This window comes from Nilaparvata lugens, chromosome 7 (assembly GCF_014356525.2).
Source record: "Nilaparvata lugens isolate BPH chromosome 7, ASM1435652v1, whole genome shotgun sequence".
NCBI classification, from domain to species: Eukaryota; Metazoa; Arthropoda; class Insecta; order Hemiptera; family Delphacidae; genus Nilaparvata; species Nilaparvata lugens.
This window is the reverse complement of record NC_052510.1, coordinates 36713552-36734163: the sequence shown is the minus strand read 5'-3', so window position 1 is coordinate 36734163 and position 20612 is coordinate 36713552. Positions and strand designations below refer to the sequence as shown.

General features: G+C 43.9%; 1 protein-coding gene across 1 annotated transcript in view; it reads right to left on the bottom strand.

Annotated features, from left to right (window-relative positions):
• LOC111053700 (protein FAM91A1) overlaps positions 1–20612 on the bottom strand; it is a 134289-nt gene that overhangs the window by 26895 nt on the left and 86782 nt on the right. The window contains exon 10 of the mRNA XM_039432651.1: positions 17342–17523. Coding sequence (XP_039288585.1) covers positions 17342–17523 — 182 coding nt within the window. The remainder of the gene's footprint in view (positions 1–17341; positions 17524–20612) is intronic.

Below are 20612 nucleotides of genomic sequence, written 5' to 3'. Positions count from 1 at the left end.
ATAAATAAATAAATAATTAATTAATAAATGAATAAATAAATAAATATTGTTCAAAAATTAAGAACAACAATCACTCTGTATCGATTAGTTGATATAATTTTATAGTTGAGCTTATTGTACTACTAGCAGGTAACCCGTGCTTCGCAAGGGTCAATTTTAAAACTTGACAAACTAAAAACTTGACGTAATGGAATCTAGAAGAATTGAAAATAGGCCTATAAGAATCCTCGGTTGATTAATAATTTATATGCAACATTTATGCAACAACAAAGTAAATCAGTCCAGTAGTTCTGACATGATGATGCGTCCAACATAATTTTCGATTAATCATAAATCATAAATGGATAATTAATCATCCATCATAAATGGATATCCATCTACCTATCATCTCCTTTACTATAATAAAGGAAGTGAATGAGAATAACTTTTGAAAGGTTTGAGATATCGATATGTGCGCCGCACATTGTGCGGTTTTCACCATATCTTTTCTCTGGAAATCCTGTATCGGAATCATGGTTGTATCATATGACCACCTTTCAATTAAAAAAAAAAGAAGTTGCATTCAAAATGGCGGAAAAAATTTGTGTGCGACGGAAAACCTGTTTTTATCATTCGAAAAGGATCCCCAATCTTACCTATCTTCTAATTTCCCTTTTAAGAGAAATGTTCAGCTGCTTCCATAAAAAACTGGAAGCTTGACAAATAATTAAAAACCTGATGTAATCAAATCTTGAAGAATTGAAAATAGGTCTATAATCATCCTCAGTTAAGCAAGAGTCTATGCAAAATTTCGATTTAATCAGTCCAGTAGTTCAGACGTGATGGTGCGTCAAACATAATTTTCCTATACTTTACACCTGTATACGTGTATAATCCAGTTCTTTCCTTTATTATAGTACGGTGTAGAAGATGATATATGATCATTGTTATTTTAAGACCTTATTTTTTGCTCAGCTTGCCAAAATACCCCTCTTTCCAATATTAAAATTTTTGACTGACTGTACAGTGAGTCAGTCACTCAATCAGGGCTCGAATAATTTTGAAATTTTAATTAAATAAAAATGGAAGAGAATAATTTTTTTATGTAAATATCAACACCTATTTATTCAAAGACATATTAACTGCATGCGTTTTCATATTGCCGATACAGCATTGATGAAACTGTAGACGTTTATTTAGCACTTTGTCTCAAAAAACTGTTCTAGCTGAAAAATTGATAATCCATGCCACGTGTTAGTAGGCCTATACATTGCATCAGGAAAACGAAGTTTCAAAACTATGGTTTTTCTAAACAGATGTTTTTGAGATAATTTCTTTGATGCAGCTGTTTCACATTCACTATATATTATTATACAGAGTTTGTGAAAATGAAAATATTTATTAATTATCAAAACAATACTATTATTATATTTATAATAAAAGTATTATCATTATTATTAAAAATATTTATCAATTATTATCAAAACAATATTATTGAGGTTAAGTGGTATCAGGTAGAAGGCAATAATAGAACAGATGTTACTTTTTTAATTTCAATCATATGATTTGGTGATTTTTTTATAAAACAATTTTTTTATTTTTTCTACCATTAATGAAATTTGAACATTAATTCTGGAAAATCTAAAAGGAAAATTGCAATTTGGGCTTCGAGATGCACGGGATTGATATTTTTAGAATCTATGTGCAAAATTTGGAGATCTAAATCATTCCCGTTTTTCCGGTATGCAATCCACGAGTTGACATGTTTTGATGCGAACAAACGAACACACGAACAAACACAACCCTACTCTCTCTTATTATATAGATTATGATGATTTTACTGTGAAAAATTAATTTGAACATCACCTGAGTTTGAATAATGATTGTTCACAACATAAGCAAAAAATACATACTCAACTAGCACAAAAATCTAGAAATATACTAGTAGTACTGTGAACAGTAGACCCGCGCAGTTAAAAACCACAGCCTTCTCTAATACTGTCCATCAGAATGAATTATGTCATGTCCTGACGTGTCGGTGTCGGTGTAATACAATTAAAAAGGAAAACAAAAGAAAATAATATCTCACTTTATTAAATATTCACAAAGATTCAGTATAACTAATAAGATTAGAAGAGAACGATATTTGAGTTAGATTCAGGAAAGTTAGTGCAGGGGTATGAAAAATATGTATATACAAAGGAAGAAGAAACAATTGAAAACATAAAGAGTTAGTAGAGCTCAAAAATAAAAATTTAATCATCAATTGAGCAGCATAATTTTTCACTAAATTTTTTAATGTATTGTAGCGGTCATAGAATTGGGGGGGTCAAGGAATGGGTTGAGTCTATTGTTCTATTTAGGTAGGAATTGAAATGGTGAGCGGTTCTGACAAACGGTATTTGAAATGGCATATTAAGTTCTTGGTCTATTGCATGGATCATGGAAATTTTACAAATTGATGAAATCTGGCATGACTATATTATTATTTAGAATTTCATATAATAACATTAATGCTCTAATGGATCTTCTGGTTTTTAATTTTTGGACTTTAAATGTTGACCTCGAAGTTTCAGAGGAAGAAGCTATTGGGCAAATGTATTATACTTTTTAAAATAAAGATACCTCAATAACTTATTTTGAATAATCTCCAAATCATTAATGGCAGTGCTTGACGGCATATCGGTGGATAAACAACTAATGGCTATTTGGGTTGTATTGACAATAATTTATTGTAAACAACAATGCTACTATCATCCTTACCGAGGATTACCGAGTTGAAAGCAGAGAAAAGTCGGGAGAAAATAATATGCTACTTCGAAGTTATCAATTGCATGCCTCGTAGCTTGCAATTAATATTCCACATGACAGCTGATTTTTTTACCAAGTTACATTGAGATATAAATTTCATGTATCATTCCATGCTATTTATAATCCACTCGACAGCTGATTTATGATTAATAATTCTAAAGTCTGATTTTTAGGGTAATATTGGCGTTCAAAGGAGACTCCTTTTTCTTTTGTATTATCCTTAAGATGCAAAATTTCAAAAAACCTTATGCATACGTCGACGCAAAATTCAAAAAGGAATATACCTGTCAAATTTCATGAAAATCTATTGCTGCGTTTCGCTGTAAATGCGGAACATAAAAATAAACAAAAATATGAACATATCAGTTATAATTCATTGTAAAAAATCATTAAAGTAATCCCTCACATCACATCCATAATTTGAAAAGCAACATGAACATTGAACAAGTGGTCAGGTATGGTGTACCGCAAGGTTCCATACTTGGGCCGCTGTTGTTCATAATCTAAATTAATGATTTGCCAAATACGATAATTAGTTTCTGCAAAAGCAGTTGTTCTTTCCTTTTTGCCGATGATCTGGGCTTAAAAGTCAGTGGTACTGATGAACAGCATATTAATGCAGTGCTCGAGAGAAGCACATTGACTATTGAAGACTGGTGTGCTTCCAATAATCTGAGTCTCAACTCGTTGAAAACCAGTGACCTCCAATTTAGTTTCAATACGAGGTTTACTTGCTTGGGTTCTCTGAAATTCATAGGTCTTATGCTGGACACAAACTTGAACTAGAAATGTCACATAGATTATACATCTGGTAAGCTCAGTAAAGGGATATTTCTTTTGCGTAGGCTAAGCAATATTGTCGAACATGATGTATTAATGAGTGTCTATTATGGGCACATATATAGTCACTTGACTTATGGTGTCCAGTTATGGGGAAATTGCTCTACGGCTGTTACACTTTTTAAATTACAAAAAAGCTCTTAGAACTATTTGCCATGCACCACCGCTTGCAAGTTGTAAACCTCTCTTTCAAGGATTACGTGTGTTGACTCTTCCATCACTATATGTCTATGGGTTTGATTTACAAACTACAATCCGTGTTTCGGATGGACACGTTAAGCCGTCGGTCCCGGCTGCCTAAAAAGCAGTCGTTAGGTCAAGTCAGAGGCCCTGAAATTGATCAGTTGCGACCTGAAAACTCTGACACCAGACCTGAGCCAGCCAGGTCACTCGATATTATTATTATTATTATTATTATTATTATTATTATTATATTATTATTATTATTATTATTATTATTATTATTATATTATTATTATTATTATTATTATTAGAATCTGAGGGGTCAACGTTCAAGCCAGCCACTGGCCTACCGCTCAGCGATGCTGCGCATCCTCTCTCCCCTCCCTCTCGGTCACTGAGGGAGGCTTGAGAAAGGCCAGCAAGAGGCAGTCGAGTTCGGAGAGCCAAGTCGAGCGGTCGAGAGAGGTGAGAAGGAAGCAGCGAGCAGCTAGCAACGTCACAGTACACCAGTACTAAGTGAACTCCGATTTCTTCAGCGACCGGGAGTTGTGTCGAGGCTAAAGTCGATTAGCCTCTCACACAGTGAACTCCACTGCTCTACACTCGTTTGGGCGAGTGTTGAACGACATTTAACCTGTTTGGACGACGGGTTGCCAGTTTCGACCAACGACAACACGTCAGGTTTGGTCGAAACCTGACTCCCCATTGGTAGGCCACCAGTGGGACATCGAGGCGAGAAAGGACATCTGGGAAGGTGTGGAAAAGCCTTTCCCGCAACTCCGCGGCCGATCCGGACCCCAGGAGGACAGCTGGTGCCCGGCCAGTAGGACTTAGGAAAGTCCAGAGTGCTGGCCGCCGCAGCGCACTAGTCCAGTGCGGGATCGCAAGAGGACGTCTGGGAAGGCCAGGAAAAGCCTTTCCCGCAACTACGCGGCCGATCCGGACCCCAGGAGGACAGCTGGTGCCCGGCCAGTAGGACTTAGGAAAGTCCAGAGTGCTGGCCGCCGCAGCGCACTAGTCCAGTGCGGGATCGCAAGAGGACGTATGGGAAGGCCAGGAAAAGCCTTTCCCGCAACTCCGCGGCCGATCCGGACCCCAGGAGGACAGCTGGTGCCCGGCCAGTAGGACTTAGGAAAGTCCAGAGTGCTGGCCGCCGCAGCGCACTAGTCCAGTGCGGGATCGCAAGAGGACGTCTGGGAAGGCCAGGAAAAGCCTTTCCCGCTACTCCGCGGCCGATCCGGACCCCAGGAGGACAGCTGGTGCCCGGCAAGTAGGACTTAGGAAAGTCCAGAGCGCGGGCCGCCGCAGCGCACTAAACCAGTGCGGAACCGGAAGAGGACCTCTGGGAAGGCCAGGGAAAGCCTTTACCAGAGCTCCGCGACCAACCCGGGACCCGGGAAGACACCCGGTGCCCAAGGACTAAGACTTAGTCCCGACACGAAGTCCTTTCTCACGTCTAACACTGCAAGGTTCCTATTCCCTTCTTTCCGCGACCAACCCTGTTTGGCAGTGCGAAAGCACGGCCCCTCTTTCCTAAAAGAGGGAAACATTTCTCCAAAACACTCAAAACCCTGTTTCAACCCCCAACTCGAACGAGGGTGGCTGACGGACGCCCCACCAAGACTCCCATCCCCTGCCGCGGCCCTCCCCAGTCGCCGACTGAGTTTAGCCGGCCCAGAGCGACACTGGGAACTCTGATAGAGAAAGGTGTGGGCAAAAATCTACTCAGAAGATTGGCACACGAACGTGGGGCCCAAGGCAGGAGGATAAAAGCAGCAATGAGTGCAGAGGAGAAATGTAATCGCGCCGGAGAAGACCAGGAAGCGCGAGAGGATAGCAGCGATCCAGGAGTGTCCTGGATTTACAAACTCCACCGGAATGAAGCAGTGGATCTAGCAGCATCAGCAGGGCTACCTACAACAGGTACCATGGCAGAGCTCAGGAGAGCTCTTGTCGAAAACCACCGGAGGACAATGGTGGAGGCCGCCGGTCTAAACAGGATCGGTGGCGGAGCTGGCACAGGTCAGGAAGAGGAAGGAGCTGCAGCTTTGTGGCCACCAGTCGCGGAGGCCACTGCATGTTCCAGACTGGAAGAAATACCCAAGGAGACGTCTCCAGAGTTTGATGGAGACTCCAGCAACTCCTGGGTGTACAGAGTGCATGATCAGGGCTTGATTGATCTACTACTCGACTCAGTGCTGACAGATAGCACAAGTACGAGCCTGAGGAGGGCTCTACTGGAGCAACGACGGCGGATTGTTGCGATGCTCCCCGTTCTGGATAATGGGGAGGAGGCGCTTCGTCGAAGAGCGCGAAGGCCAGCACCAGTTAGCGAGGAGGCAGAGCCTGCGCTGGTGAGGCCGGAGATGCCGGAGGGGCATAATAACATGCCTAGGCATGTGTTGAGGTCACCTACCAGGTCAGCGGTGCCTGCTACATCCTGTATGGACCCGGGTGCCGTGTGTGACAAGGTTCGAGGGTGGCGGCTCTCATATGATGGGAGTGGAGATGCTCCAAGTTTTATGGAGCGGCTCGAGGAGCTGCAACAAGCATATGGCTTGTCTGGCAGGCAGTTATTTCCAGCGCTACCTGAAATGTTAGTGGGGAAATGTTCCTTATGGATGAGGAATAGGAGAGAACAGTGGAGACACTGGGACGATTTCCTGAGAGACTTTCGGTCTCGTTACTATCCACCTACTTATGTGGAGGATCTTGAGAATGAAATTCTCGACAGGCGGCAGAAAGAAGGCGAGCTCATAGACGACTATGTTGAGGAGCTGCTAACGCTGATGAGGAGAAGAGGTGGTTTTTCAAAGAGTAGCCAGGTACAGAGATTGTACAAAAATCTTTTACCACGCTACAAGCTCTACATCAGGGAGGCTGAAGTGTACACCACCGACGACTTGCTACACTTAGCGAGGCAATATGAACGAATTAAGTTCGAGGAGAAGAGTGCTCAACAGAGACAACGAGCTGTGAAGCAGGAGGAGGTGAGGAAGCAGACCAAGCCTCGACAGGAGACGACTACTATACAGCGCCGGAGTGAACAGCCTACAGAAGGACCCTTGTGTTGGCAGTGCAAGAAGGTGGGACACTGGAGATCAGAGTGTCCGGAGGTTTCACTCTGCTCAAAGTGCGGGAAGCCACGACCCAATTGTTCCTGTGAGAGAGAGCAGAAGAAGACTTCTGATAAAACAGCTGTGGTTAAAACGAGGCTTCAAATCCAGCTAGAGCCAGAGCTCCAGGATGACAACCGTCTTTTCACTACAGTGGAAATAGGAGACAGACAGTATAGAGCTCTTCTCGACACCGGAGCAGAGTCCAACTATATTAGCTCTGAAGCTTTTAATAGTTTGGAAGCAGTGGAATGAGAGCCTGTGCAGCGCGGCGCTGCTATGGCTAATGGAGCGGCTGCACGTCTGCGAGGTGGTGTTATAATCAACCTGAAAATCGGCAGAATATCCCTATCAACAACACTCACAATAATGGATGGGCTTTCTCCAGATATTCTGCTCGGTATGGAGTTTCTTCGTGAGCACCGGGTGAAAATAGACCCCTATTCCCGGTCAGTGGAATGGGATCCTTGTCTCGTCAAAAAGCACATTGGAGACGATATTTCCACTCCAAAAGTGGGAAAAGGAGCTGTCAACTCGAGGCTGGCTACTGTTAAAACCCAGCCTGACATAGGGAGGTCAAGGAAGCCACCTAGAATTATTCCTGTGAAGAAGCAGGAGAAGAAGAAATTTCCTCAAGTCCAGAAACACGTAGGAGCCGTGTGGAAGACTGGAAAAGAGGAATTTCTTTCTCAGAAAATTTCTCCAGCCCGAGTAAAGTTCATTTGCTGGCACTGTAAACGAGCTGGGCACTGGAGGTTCAACTGTCCGGAAAAGCTGTACCGGAGGCAGAAGATGGAGGATAATTTTCAGCAAGGAGCTGGAGATAATCGTCGAGCAGTGCAGTCCAGAAGACTGCCGGTGATGGAAACTACACTCAAAGTAGTTTCAGATATTGGAGACAAGAATTATAATGCCAACCGGTATTATAATTGGAAAAGGAGGACAAGGAAGGTGAACCCTGGACAGCTAGTCTACAGGAAGGAGTGTCACCTGTCCTCGGGTGCTAATCAGCTTGCCGCGAAGTTAGCGCCGGAATTTTCTGGCCCATATGAGGTCGAGGAAATGTTGAGTGCCGGTAAGAGGTTTACTGTGCACGAGAAGGGCACCAGGCTCCAGCCACACCTGCCCGAAGATGAGGAAGAGGATGGCGATGGAGCAGTTGCGGAAAAGGTGGACGGAATTCGAGCGGATGGACAGCAGGAGGCCGAGCGAGTCTATAGAGGGTCGCTGCCTATCCGGAGGATGGGATACCAGAGAGGTGTCACGCGCCGCCAATAAGGAGGTAAGAGGCGAGAAGGGGTGAATATCATAGAGTTCAATCATATCACAGCTTTAGAGCTATTTCTGATTAATATATTATCCCATTTAAAATGAGGAAATTGAATTTTGTTTTCAAAGACAAAATTGCATAGAAATTGAAGAAAATTAATTCAGAATTATTAGCACGAATTTATTAGCCGAATTTTGAAAATTAATAGCATTAGCACGATTCCGAAAATGATGAAAATATTAAAAGACTGACAATATTATTGTTATTGAAAGAAATTGGTCAATAGTTTATTAAAAGGAAACAGCATATTCCGTTTAATTTTTCTCATAAAATAGAGTTCTACTTAAACTAAATGGCAACTCAACCATTATAGTTTAACAATTATAATCAGTCATAAAGCACTGACTGAATTAAATGGAAAAAATTATTATTGACAAATCAATACGTTTCTTTTGATCTGAAGGCAATCCCAATAATTTCAGTTTGGAATATATTATGATGTGACCAAGCAAGGGTAATCAAGAAAATTTTCTACAGTCTATGACTAGCTAATAACAGCCAAAATCGATTCCAACTAGACTAAATTTTCTTGATCGGTATGTTACCGATATTGTTGTAACCAGGTACAGGTTAACAAACAAAACTTGCAGTAGCTTGTTTTCTATTTGCCATAAATAGTTGATGGCAAAATGAGTGGATAGAGAATATTAGAAGATATTATAGATCGGTGTGATCCGAATAATATTTTAACCATGAGGTAATGGTTATAATAATTGAAATCATTTAATGAAGCTGGTGGTAATTGCTTTAATCCGTGTAAAGTGTTACGGTGCAGTTAATTAACAGACGTTATTATACTGTGGGATAAAAGTGAATTACGTTGCAATTAATTATTCATGTGGAATGAATAAATTGCGTTTGATTGTGAGTCGAGATGTACTACAATCGGGGGTTATTAGCTTCAGATTATGATTCAAATTTTCTAATATTTCACTTGGAAATAAAGTCGGAGGACTTACTATAAATTGGAATGAAATAATTATTATTTCAATTGGAATTAATTCTATGTTGGATCGAAAAGTTGTTTGTGCTGTGCTGTGCAGATAAGATAAACGTTATCTCAATTGGCTAACTGCTATCGCCGAGCTTCTAGTCTGTAGCAGAGAATTACTTCTCCTTTTCAATAACAATTTATAAAATTGAATTCATGAGAATTCTAGCTTTTCCAGATATTCTACTGTTATTGAGTCAGTCTGAGTTTGATTGTACTATTGTTAGTTTTGGAATTAATTCACGTCTCGAGAGTGAATCTAATTCTTACTCAGCCTACCATCATGAGTTATTATTGACGGTGCATTAATTCATTCAATTATTACTATTTGTGCTGATTGTTGTGATTATTTTTTGGAAAATCAATATTTACTGAGTGTGAATTAATTAACAGCTGTTGTGTCATTATACACGCCTGGTGTGAAAAAGTAAATTAAGATTTATTTCGGGGTGAAATAAGTCTTGAAGTGAGAAAAAGAGATTGAGCATTAAATGTTCACTGATTGTGAATTAATTAGCAGATGTTATCTGTTATAATAAACACACTGTCATTTACATCCAATGGATGGTTACTTTGCATAAGTAAATCATGTGATTGATTTCATTATAGAAATGAACAGTGAGAAGTGGAATATTGAGTTGAAATTTATAGTTCCGATTCTATTATGGTGATATAGTGAGAAGGCTGTAATCCTCATTCCAGATCGAAGATGAATTATTATTTCGGCCACATTTAATTGTGATATAAAATCGAAATATGTGGTGTAACATCACAACTAGTGGCTTCATGTCAACCATATAATTCAGTATTCTACCTCATATTATCATCTCTCATATTCTATTGTGAACAATAAGTTGCTGATACACTGAACTAACTGAGGGTATCCATCACTCTGACACTTGGCAATTTTCCTGGACTCCAATTCACCTCTATCGACTTCTGCCTTCTGTGAAGTGATACATTGTTGTGTATCACGTTTCTTCTTGAGGATGGGGACTGCAACTTGAGTCTACTTCCTCGACGAGCTCCTGGTATTATTGGAGCTGTATCTCAGCTGACTATTGCTGAGACCTCGATGAGTTCCTGGTCGTGTTAGAGATTCATCCCAGCTGTCTGATGCTGGAAGTGAGGCAGTGTGAGAACACGGCCATGCAGGGCGAAAGCCCGGCACATGCAGTGCGCAAGCACGGCGAAGCAAGGCAGTGTGAAAACACGGCCATGCAGGGCGAAAGCCCGGCACATGCAGTGCGAAAGCACGGCGTTCCTTTTGCAGTGCGCAAGCACCGCGTCATTATTTTTGCAGTGCGAGAGCACGGCGACTCTTTGCAGTGCGGAAGCATGGCGTTTCCCTTGCAATGCTACTTAGGTTCTCAGAACCTGTCTGAGGTGTTGTTCACCTCGTTTTTTTTGTGTTACCCGCCCCTCCTGGCAGTGCGAGAGCACCGCGAATCTCATCTGCAGTGCGGAAGCACGGCGTCCCCGGCAGTGTGGAAACACGGCAACTCTGCAGTGCGGGAGCACGGCGTCCTTTTCGCGATGCGAAAGCATAGCGTTCCTGGCAGTGCGGAAGCACGGCGCCCCGGGCAGTGCGAAAGCACGGCATTCCTTTGGCAGTGCGAAAGCACCGCGTCCTTATTTTTGCAGTGCGAAAGCACGGCGCTTCTTGCAGTGCGAAAGCACGGCGTCCCCCATCGCAGTGCGCAAGCACGGCATGCAGGGCGAAAGCCCGGCCCGCAGGGCGAAAGCCCGGCAAAGGTAGTGCGCGAGCTTGACCAAGGCAGTGTGGGAACACTGCAGCCAGATTGCGAGCTTGTCCGAACGTCGTGCGCAAGCATGACACATCGGTCAGTGAGTGTCTGGATTGTCATTACGCGGACGCACACCTTCGCGGTGTGGGAACACCGCGGCAGTGTGAAAACACGGCACGCAGTGCGCAAGCACGGCCTGCAGGGCGAAAGCCCGGCGATTTGTTTCTGTGTTTGTGTGTTTCTGTGTTTTTGTGTTTCTGTGTTTTTTGTGTTTTGTGTTTTTTGTGTGTTTTGTGTGCCCTGTGTTGTCCCTCCTGGCAGTGCGAGAGCACCGCGACTCTTACCTGCAGTGCAAAAGCACGGCGTCCTTTTGCAGTGTGAAAACACGGCGACTCTGCAGTGCGAAAGCACGGCGTCCATTTATGTACAGTGCGAAGCACGACACTTCCCGGCAGTGTCCTGCAAGTGTGACACGGCGCTCCCCGGCAGTGCGAAAGCACGGCGCTCTCACCTGCAGTGCGGAAGTACGGCGTCCTGGGCAGTGCGGAAGCACGGCGACTCGGCAGTGCGAAAGCACTGCGTCCTTATTTTTGCAGTGCGAGAGCACGGCGACTCTTTGCAGTGCGGAAGCACGGCGTTTCCCTTGCAATGCTACTTAGGTTCTCAGAACCTGTCTGAGGTGTTGTTCACCTCGTTTTTTTTTGTGTTACCCGCCCCTCCTGGCAGTGCGAGAGCACGGCGCTCTCATCTGCAGTGCGGAAGCACGGCGTCCTCGGCAGTGTGGAAACACGGCAACTCTGCAGTGCGGGTGCACGGCGTCCTTTTCGCGATGCGAAAGCATGGCGTTCCTGGCAGTGTGGAAGCACGGCGCCCCGGGCAGTGCGAAAGCACTGCATTCCTTTTGCAGTGCGAAAGCACCGCATCCTTATTTTTGCAGTGCGAAAGCATGGCGCTTCTTGCAGTGCGAAAGCACGGCGTCCCCTATCGCAGTGCGGAAGCACGGTGGCCTCTTGCAGTGTGCAAACACGGCGTCCCCCATTGCAGTGCGGAAGCACGGCGGTCCTTTGCAGTGCGAAAGCACGGCGCTCCTTGCAGTGCGAAAGCACGGCGTCCCCCATTGCAGTGCGGAAGCACGGCGGCCTCTTGCAGTGTGCAAACACGGCGTCCCTCATTGCAGTGCGGAAGCACGGCGGTCCTTTGCAGTGCGAAAGCATGGCGCTTCTCGCAGTGCGAAAGCACGGCGCTTCTTGCAGTGCGAAAGCACGGCGTCCCCCATCGCAGTGCGGAAGTACAACGGCCTCTTGCAGTGTGCAAACACGGCGTCCCCCATTGCAGTGCGGAAGCACGGCGGTCCTTTGCAGTGCGAAAGCACGGCGCTTCTTGCAGTGCGAAAGCACGGCGTCCCCCATCGCAGTGCGGAAGCACGGCGGCCTCTTGCAGTGTGCAAACACAGCGCCCCCCATTGCAGTGCGGAAGCACGGCGGTCCTTTGCAGTGCGAAAGCACGGCGCTTCTCGCAGTGCGAAAGCACGGCGCTTCTTGCAGTGCGAAAGCACGGCGTCCCCCATCGCAGTGCGGAAGTACAACGGCCTCTTGCAGTGTGCAAACACGGCGTCCCCCATTGCAGTGCGGAAGCACGGCGGTCCTTTGCAGTGCGAAAGCACGGCGCTTCTTGCAGTGCGAAAGCACGGCGTCCCCCATCGCAGTGCGGAAGCACGGCGGCCTCTTGCAGTGTGCAAACACAGCGCCCCCCATTGCAGTGCGGAAGCACGGCGGTCCTTTGCAGTGCGAAAGCACGGCGTCCCCCATTGCAGTGCGGAAGCACAGCGGCCTCTTGCAGTGTGCAAACACGGCGTCTCAACGCAGTGCGAAAGCACGGCGCAGATCTTCAAGATCTTCTCTGAAGCTAGGCCTAGGATCTGGCCGGGTAGCTTGCTCATTTCTTCGGATGGTGCCGACGCATCACCACCGGTTGGCGAGGAACCAACCTGGCGCCCAGTTTATGTTCGGTCTATGTTGACCGGCGGAGAGGCGGCAGAATGTACTCAGGCATTTGGGACATTCTGTCTGCCGTTTACCCCTTCCATCCTCACCCCCCCCTCTCCTCCCCCTCTCTTTCCCCCCCCTTCCCTTAGTAGGAACAGTGTGTCACGATGTATATCGTAACTAGAGAAAGGAATTGAATTTAGGGCTCATTTATTCGACGCTCGGCTATCTTTCATAGAATCTGAGGGGTCAACGTTCAAGCCAGCCACTGGCCTACCGCTCAGCGATGCTGCGCATCCTCTCTCCCCTCCCTCTCGGTCACTGAGGGAGGCTTGAGAAAGGCCAGCAAGAGGCAGTCGAGTTCGGAGAGCCAAGTCGAGCGGTCGAGAGAGGTGAGAAGGAAGCAGCGAGCAGCTAGCAACGTCACAGTACACCAGTACTAAGTGAACTCCGATTTCTTCAGCGACCGGGAGTTGTGTCGAGGCTAAAGTCGATTAGCCTCTCACACAGTGAACTCCACTGCTCTACACTCGTTTGGGCGAGTGTTGAACGACATTTAACCTGTTTGGACGACGGGTTGCCAGTTTCGACCAACGACAACACGTCAGGTTTGGTCGAAACCTGACTCCCCATTGGTAGGCCACCAGTGGGACATCGAGGCGAGAAAGGACATCTGGGAAGGTGTGGAAAAGCCTTTCCGCAACTCCGCGGCCGATCCGGACCCCAGGAGGACAGCTGGTGCCCGGCAGTAGGACTTAGGAAAGTCCAGAGTGCTGGCCGCCGCAGCGCACTAGTCCAGTGCGGGATCGCAAGAGGACGTCTGGGAAGGCCAGGAAAAGCCTTTCCCGCAACTCCGCGGACGATCCGGACCCCAGGAGGACAGCTGGTGCCCGGCCAGTAGGACTTAGGAAAGTCCAGAGTGCTGGCCGCCGCAGCGCACTAGTCCAGTGCGGGATCGCAAGAGGACGTCTGGGAAGGCAGGAAAAGCCTTTCCCGCAACTCCGCGGACGATCCGGACCCCAGGAGGACAGCTGGTGCCCGGCAAGTAGGACTTAGGAAGTCCAGAGCGCGGGCCGCCGCAGCGCACTAAACCAGTGCGGAACCGGAAGAGGACCTCTGGGAAGGCCAGGGAAAGCCTTTACCAGAGCTCCGCGACCAACCCGGGACCCGGGAAGACACCCGGTGCCCAAGGACTAAGACTTAGTCCCGACACGAAGTCCTTTCTCACGTCTAACACTGCAAGGTTCCTATTCCCTTCTTTCCGCGACCAACCCTGTTTGGCAGTGCGAAAGCATGGCCCCTCTTTCCTAAAAGAGGGAAACATTTCTCCAAAACACTCAAAACCCTGTTTCAACCCCCAACTCGAATGAGGGTGGCTGACGGACGCCCCACCAAGACTCCCGTCCCCTGCCGCGGCCCTCCCCAGTCGCCGACTGAGTTTAGCTGGCCCAGAGCGACACTGGGAACTCTGATAGAGAAAGGTGTGGGCAAAAATCTACTCAGATTATTATTATTTACATGAGGAAGAATGTGGCAAATATATTACAAATAGTGATGTACATAATTATTCTACTAGACACAGGGAGGACGTGAGAGTAGATTCACACCGTTATACTAGCACTCAGAGAAACTGGCAATTTACTTCTATAAAGCTGTTCAATAAACTTCCTCTAGAGACTAGAAATCAAAGAATTAAAAAGATCTATCAAAGCTATTCTTCAACAAAAATGCCTCTATTCAGTTGAGGATTTCTTAGTATAGTCTTAATACAATATTTGTTAAGTAGCACGCCTTCAATACTTACTTAGAATTAAAAGTGTTTTATGACTTGACATGTTGATTGGTGTAAATGTTTGTTTGACGATTGCTTTAACATGTGAAAGTTTTTCTGACAATAAAATAAATTTGATTTGATTTGAACTAATCTTGAATTCAATATTATTTAATGATGATGATATTGGAATAAATTAATTCTGGGTTTGTGTTTTCATAAGATTAATTTAGTATGAGTTTATTTGAAAAGTGTAGAATTAGAACTCTGCCAATGAGACTTTAGTGATATTGTAGCTAAATTTCCTGTGTGAATTTTTATCGTGAGAAATTTATTTTTCTATTGAAAAATAATTTTTTCACATTCAGATTTATCTAACTTGCGTCCGGGAAGACAGTGAGTTTTCAATTTTATGCAGGGGTGAAGTATTCTCACGGAACTGTATTTCCGTTAGAGATGGAAAATACACGAGTATTTGGGAATATTTCAAGCTTGCATTTTCTTTTCCCACGGAATTGTACTCTGTCTCCACGTGGACCGTCGTCTGGTGGAAGGGAAACATAATTTGCGTGGAAAAGATCAGTTCCAATCAAGCCGCGGCCGAAAAAAAAAATTTTAAAGATAGTTTTCTTGACTTATAGAATATGCAATACAATGTTTTCGATTATTTGTCGTTGAAATTTCTGGTAGATTAGTTCAGTCAATAAGATTTACAAGTTGAATAAAATGCAAAAGTTTGTTGTTAATAAAGTCCCATGACTCGTCCTTTAGAGTTTGGAGATCTCTCTTCTACCCTTATCTGGGGCGATTACAAATTGGTAAATATAAGATTCTCTGGTATGATTGAATTATTTATGATAATTGCAATATTACTCACCCATAGTTTTCTCAAGCAGCCTGGCACATGTTTCGTTGTCCAATGACTGCAGACTCTCGCAACGGACTAGATCCGGACCCCAGGAGGACAGCTGGTGCCCGGCAAGTAGGACTTAGGAAAGTCCAGAGCGCGGGCCGCCGCAGCGCACTAAACCAGTGCGGAACCGGAAGAGGACCTCTGGGAAGGCCAGGGAAAGCCTTTACCAGAGCTCCGCGACCAACCCGGGACCCGGGAAGACACCCGGTGCCCAAGGACTAAGACTTAGTCCCGACACGAAGTCCTTTCTCACGTCTAACACTGCAAGGTTCCTATTCCCTTCTTTCCGCGACCAACCCTGTTTGGCAGTGCGAAAGCATGGCCCCTCTTTCCTAAAAGAGGGAAACATTTCTCCAAAACACTCAAAACCCTGTTTCAACCCCCAACTCGAATGAGGGTGGCTGACGGACGCCCCACCAAGACTCCCGTCCCCTGCCGCGGCCCTCCCCAGTCGCCGACTGAGTTTAGCTGGCCCAGAGCGACACTGGGAACTCTGATAGAGAAAGGTGTGGGCAAAAATCTACTCAGATTATTATTATTTACATGAGGAAGAATGTGGCAAATATATTACAAATAGTGATGTACATAATTATTCTACTAGACACAGGGAGGACGTGAGAGTAGATTCACACCGTTATACTAGCACTCAGAGAAACTGGCAATTTACTTCTATAAAGCTGTTCAATAAACTTCCTCTAGAGACTAGAAATCAAAGAATTAAAAAGATCTATCAAAGCTATTCTTCAACAAAAATGCCTCTATTCAGTTGAGGATTTCTTAGTATAGTCTTAATACAATATTTGTTAAGTAGCACGCCTTCAATACTTACTTAGAATTAAAAGTGTTTTATGACTTGACATGTTGATTGGTGTAAATGTTTGTTTGACGATTGCTTTAACATGTGAAAGTTTTTCTGACAATAAAATAAATTTGATTTGATTTGAACTAATCTTGAATTCAATATTATTTAATGATGATGATATTGGAATAATTAATTCTGGGTTTGTGTTTTCATAAGATTAATTTAGTATGAGTTTATTTGAAAAGTGTAGAATTAGAACTCTGCCAATGAGACTTTAGTGATATTGTAGCTAAATTTCCTGTGTGAATTTTTATCGTGAGAAATTTATTTTTCTATTGAAAAATAATTTTTTCACATTCAGATTTATCTAACTTGCGTCCGGGAAGACAGTGAGTTTTCAATTTTATGCAGGGGTGAAGTATTCTCACGGAACTGTATTTCCGTTAGCGATGGAAAATACACGAGTATTTGGGAATATTTCAAGCTTGCATTTTCTTTTCCCACGGAATTGTACTCTTTCTCCACGTGGACCGTCGTCTGGTGGAAGGGAAACATAATTTGCGTGGAAAAGATCAGTTCCAATCAAGCCGCGGCCGAAAAAAAAAATTTTAAAGATAGTTTTCTTGACTTATAGAATATGCAATACAATGTTTTCGATTATTTGTCGTTGAAATTTCTGGTAGATTAGTTCAGTCAATAAGATTTACAAGTTGAATAAAATGCAAAAGTTTGTTGTTAATAAAGTCCCATGACTCGTCCTTTAGAGTTTGGAGATCTCTCTTCTACCCTTATCTGGGGCGATTACAAATTGGTAAATATAAGATTCTCTGGTATGATTGAATTTATTTTATGATAATTGCAATATTACTCACCCATAGTTTTTCTCAAGCAGCCTGGCACATGTTTCGTTGTCCAATGACTGCAGACTCTCGCAACGGACTAGATCCAGGCCTGAGTTGACATAGCGCAGCCTCATAACTGTCGACCTCAGAATGAGAGCGTGCTCAAAGTATCTACGCACCTCGCCCTCACTGTCATCTCTCGAAGAGCTCACCTAACAAATACGGAATCAATAAGTTTTATTCATTAATTTTTAATTATTTGTCAAATCAACATAGAAGAACAAAAATAACATACAAAGTTCAAAACTAATAACTTTACTGTCTCTGATAAAAGGTCCAGATGTGAATTATGCTATTGATAATTTATACTAATTTGCATAATATGCAAATGCTAAACTATTGTTAGTTATTAACATGGTGTTTCATTAATGTTACCGCCGTTTTGTATCATTTTGTGAGCGCTCTGTTAAGAGCTTCCTGTGTAAACCCATCTGGCCATGCTGCCTATGCCTGAACTGGGTGTTGGTGAGTTGGTGATGAGTTGTGAACTATGAAGTACCACAAAGAAGAAGGGATCAGAGGGAACATTCTTACCGACTATTGTTTCGCCTAATGTGTAGTATCACTTATACGCTTGTATACGCAAATGCCGATTTCTGTCTGAGCTGGATTAGTACTGTAGTAGGGGGACGTAGTGGGGAGTCATTGGCATCCTACACTTCCCTCTACAACAAACCAGTTCACACCACTCTCTCCCCCTAGCAAAACAACTGTTGACAGCATTTGTGGACGTGCATGTCGCTGGCCCGGCCACATTCGAATTTCACCAAACAAACTATGCCAAGATTTACTACCTATTTTCTACTATTTTCTACCTCCAATAACCGATTTTCTACCTCAAAGATAGCAGAGATATTGAATAAACTAAAGTGCCGGGCCAGGGACATGTTAGCCCGGCCATCTCTGAATTTCACCAAACAAACTATGCCAAGATTTACTACCTATTTTCTACTATTTTCTACCTCCAATAACAGATTTTCTACCTCAAGGATAACAGAGATATGAGCAAAAATATAGACAGGTCAATGACCTCTCAGCCCGGCCATCTTTGAATTTAACCAAACCAAATATGCCAATATTAACTACCTATTTTCTACTATTTTCTACCTCAAACCAAACTGAAATCTAACCATGCATAACGGAGATATTGGCGAAAATATGTATAGGTCATGTGCATGTCGCTGGCCCGGCCACATTCGAATTTAACCAAACAAACTATGCCAAGATGTACTACCTATTTTCTACTATTTTCTACCTCAAACCAAACTAAAATCGAATCACGCATAATGGAGATATTGGCTAAAATATGTAAAGGTCACGTGCATGTCGCTGGCCCGGCCACATTTGAATTTCACCAAAAAAACTATGCCGAGATTTACTACCTATTTTCTACTATTTTCTACCTCCAATAACCGATTTTCTACCTCAACCCAAACGGAGTTATAGGGTATTGTAAGTTTTCACCCACCCCCCTCGCCAATCACCACACACGAAAACTTGTTTCTAGTCTTGCCATGATTGAATTTCTGAAAAACTAAATGAGCCAATATGTAGTACACAAGCCCTGCTATCATATTCCACAAAGAACAGAATCGATAGCTCATCACTAGACAAAGTTATTGAGTGTTTAAAGATTACCCCCCCCCCCTCTCATAACAGCATGTCTCTGGCCCGGCCACATTTGAATTTAAACAAACCAACTATGCCAAGATTTTCTACCTATTTTCTACTATTTTCTACCTCCAATAAAAGATTTTCTACCTCAACCCAAACGGAATTATAGGGGATTGTGAGTTTTCACCCACCCCCCTCGCCTATCACCAAACACGAAAACTCATTTCTAGCCTTGCCAAGATTGAATTTCTGAAAAACTAAATGAGCCAATATGAAGTACACAAGCCCTGCTATTATATTCCATGAAGAACGGAATCGATAGCTCATCACTAGACAAAGTTATTGAGTGTTTAAAGATTACCCCCCCTCTCATAACAGCATGTCTCTGGCCCGGCCACATTTGAATTTAAACAAACCAACTATGCCAAGATTTCCCACCTATTTTCTACTATTTTCTCCCTCCATTAACGGATTTTTTACCTCATCCCTAACGGAGTTATAGGGGATTGTAAGTTTTCACCCTCGACTCTCGCCCATCACCACACACGAAAACTTGTTTCCAGCCTTGCCATGATTGAATTCCTAAAAAACTAAATGAGTCAATATGTAGTACACAAGCCCTGCTATTATATTCCACGAAGAACGGAATCGGTAGCTCATCACTAGACAAAGTTATTGAGTGTTTAAAGATTACCCCCCCCCCCCACCAACATAACAGCATTCCTCTGGCCCGGCCACATTTGAATTTAAACAAACCAACTATGCCATGATTTTCTACCTATTTTCTACCTTCATTAACGGATTTTCTACCTCAACCCTAACGTAGTTATAGGGGATTGTAAGTTTTCACCCACCCCCCTCGCCTATCACCACACACGAAAACACGTGTCCCAACATGGACACCAAACATGGTTGTAAAAAAAACTCAAAAACTAAATGAGCTAATATTTGATAGCTGAGTAGCACGGATCTATTGTATACATTGAGCCACAAAATTTGGATAGCTTCCCAAATAGAACCATAATGTTGAACATTCGGAATGTTGTTGTTTTTAAAACAAACATTTTCTATAAATTTCATCAACTGAATGTATTTTGAAATATAAGCTGTTGAATAGCCATTGTGATAGTGGAGGGGTTCTTGTTGTAGCTTGTTATTGTTTTTACTATGTTTGAATTAAAGAAACCTATATTCTATGGAAAGTGAGTTGGCTTTCGAAACCAACGAAAGGCTTTTGTAACCAGCGTGAGTGAATGGGTGGAGGTGTGTGACTGATAGAGAGAATTGGCGATCACGTGCTAAACTTTTAACCTAAACATATATAATAATTATAATGCAGGCCTACCGTAGTTATAAACCGGTGGAATATAGATGTTAGCTGCAGGCACGGCCCTAGGGACTTTGCCGCCCTGGGCGAGATCGGCAACTGCCGCCCCCCCCCCACAAGTATCCCGTCTTTAATTGTTAATCCCGGGTTCCACCCCTCCTTGAGCGATCGCCTAACGCCGGTTACACATTGGGCGGTTTCTGCCGGGGCGGTAATTTCGCCGTCGCCGCCGTTCGAGCAGTAGTATATGGACTTGAATGGAAGCTTACACACTGGGCGGCAGAAACGCCGCGCGGCTAT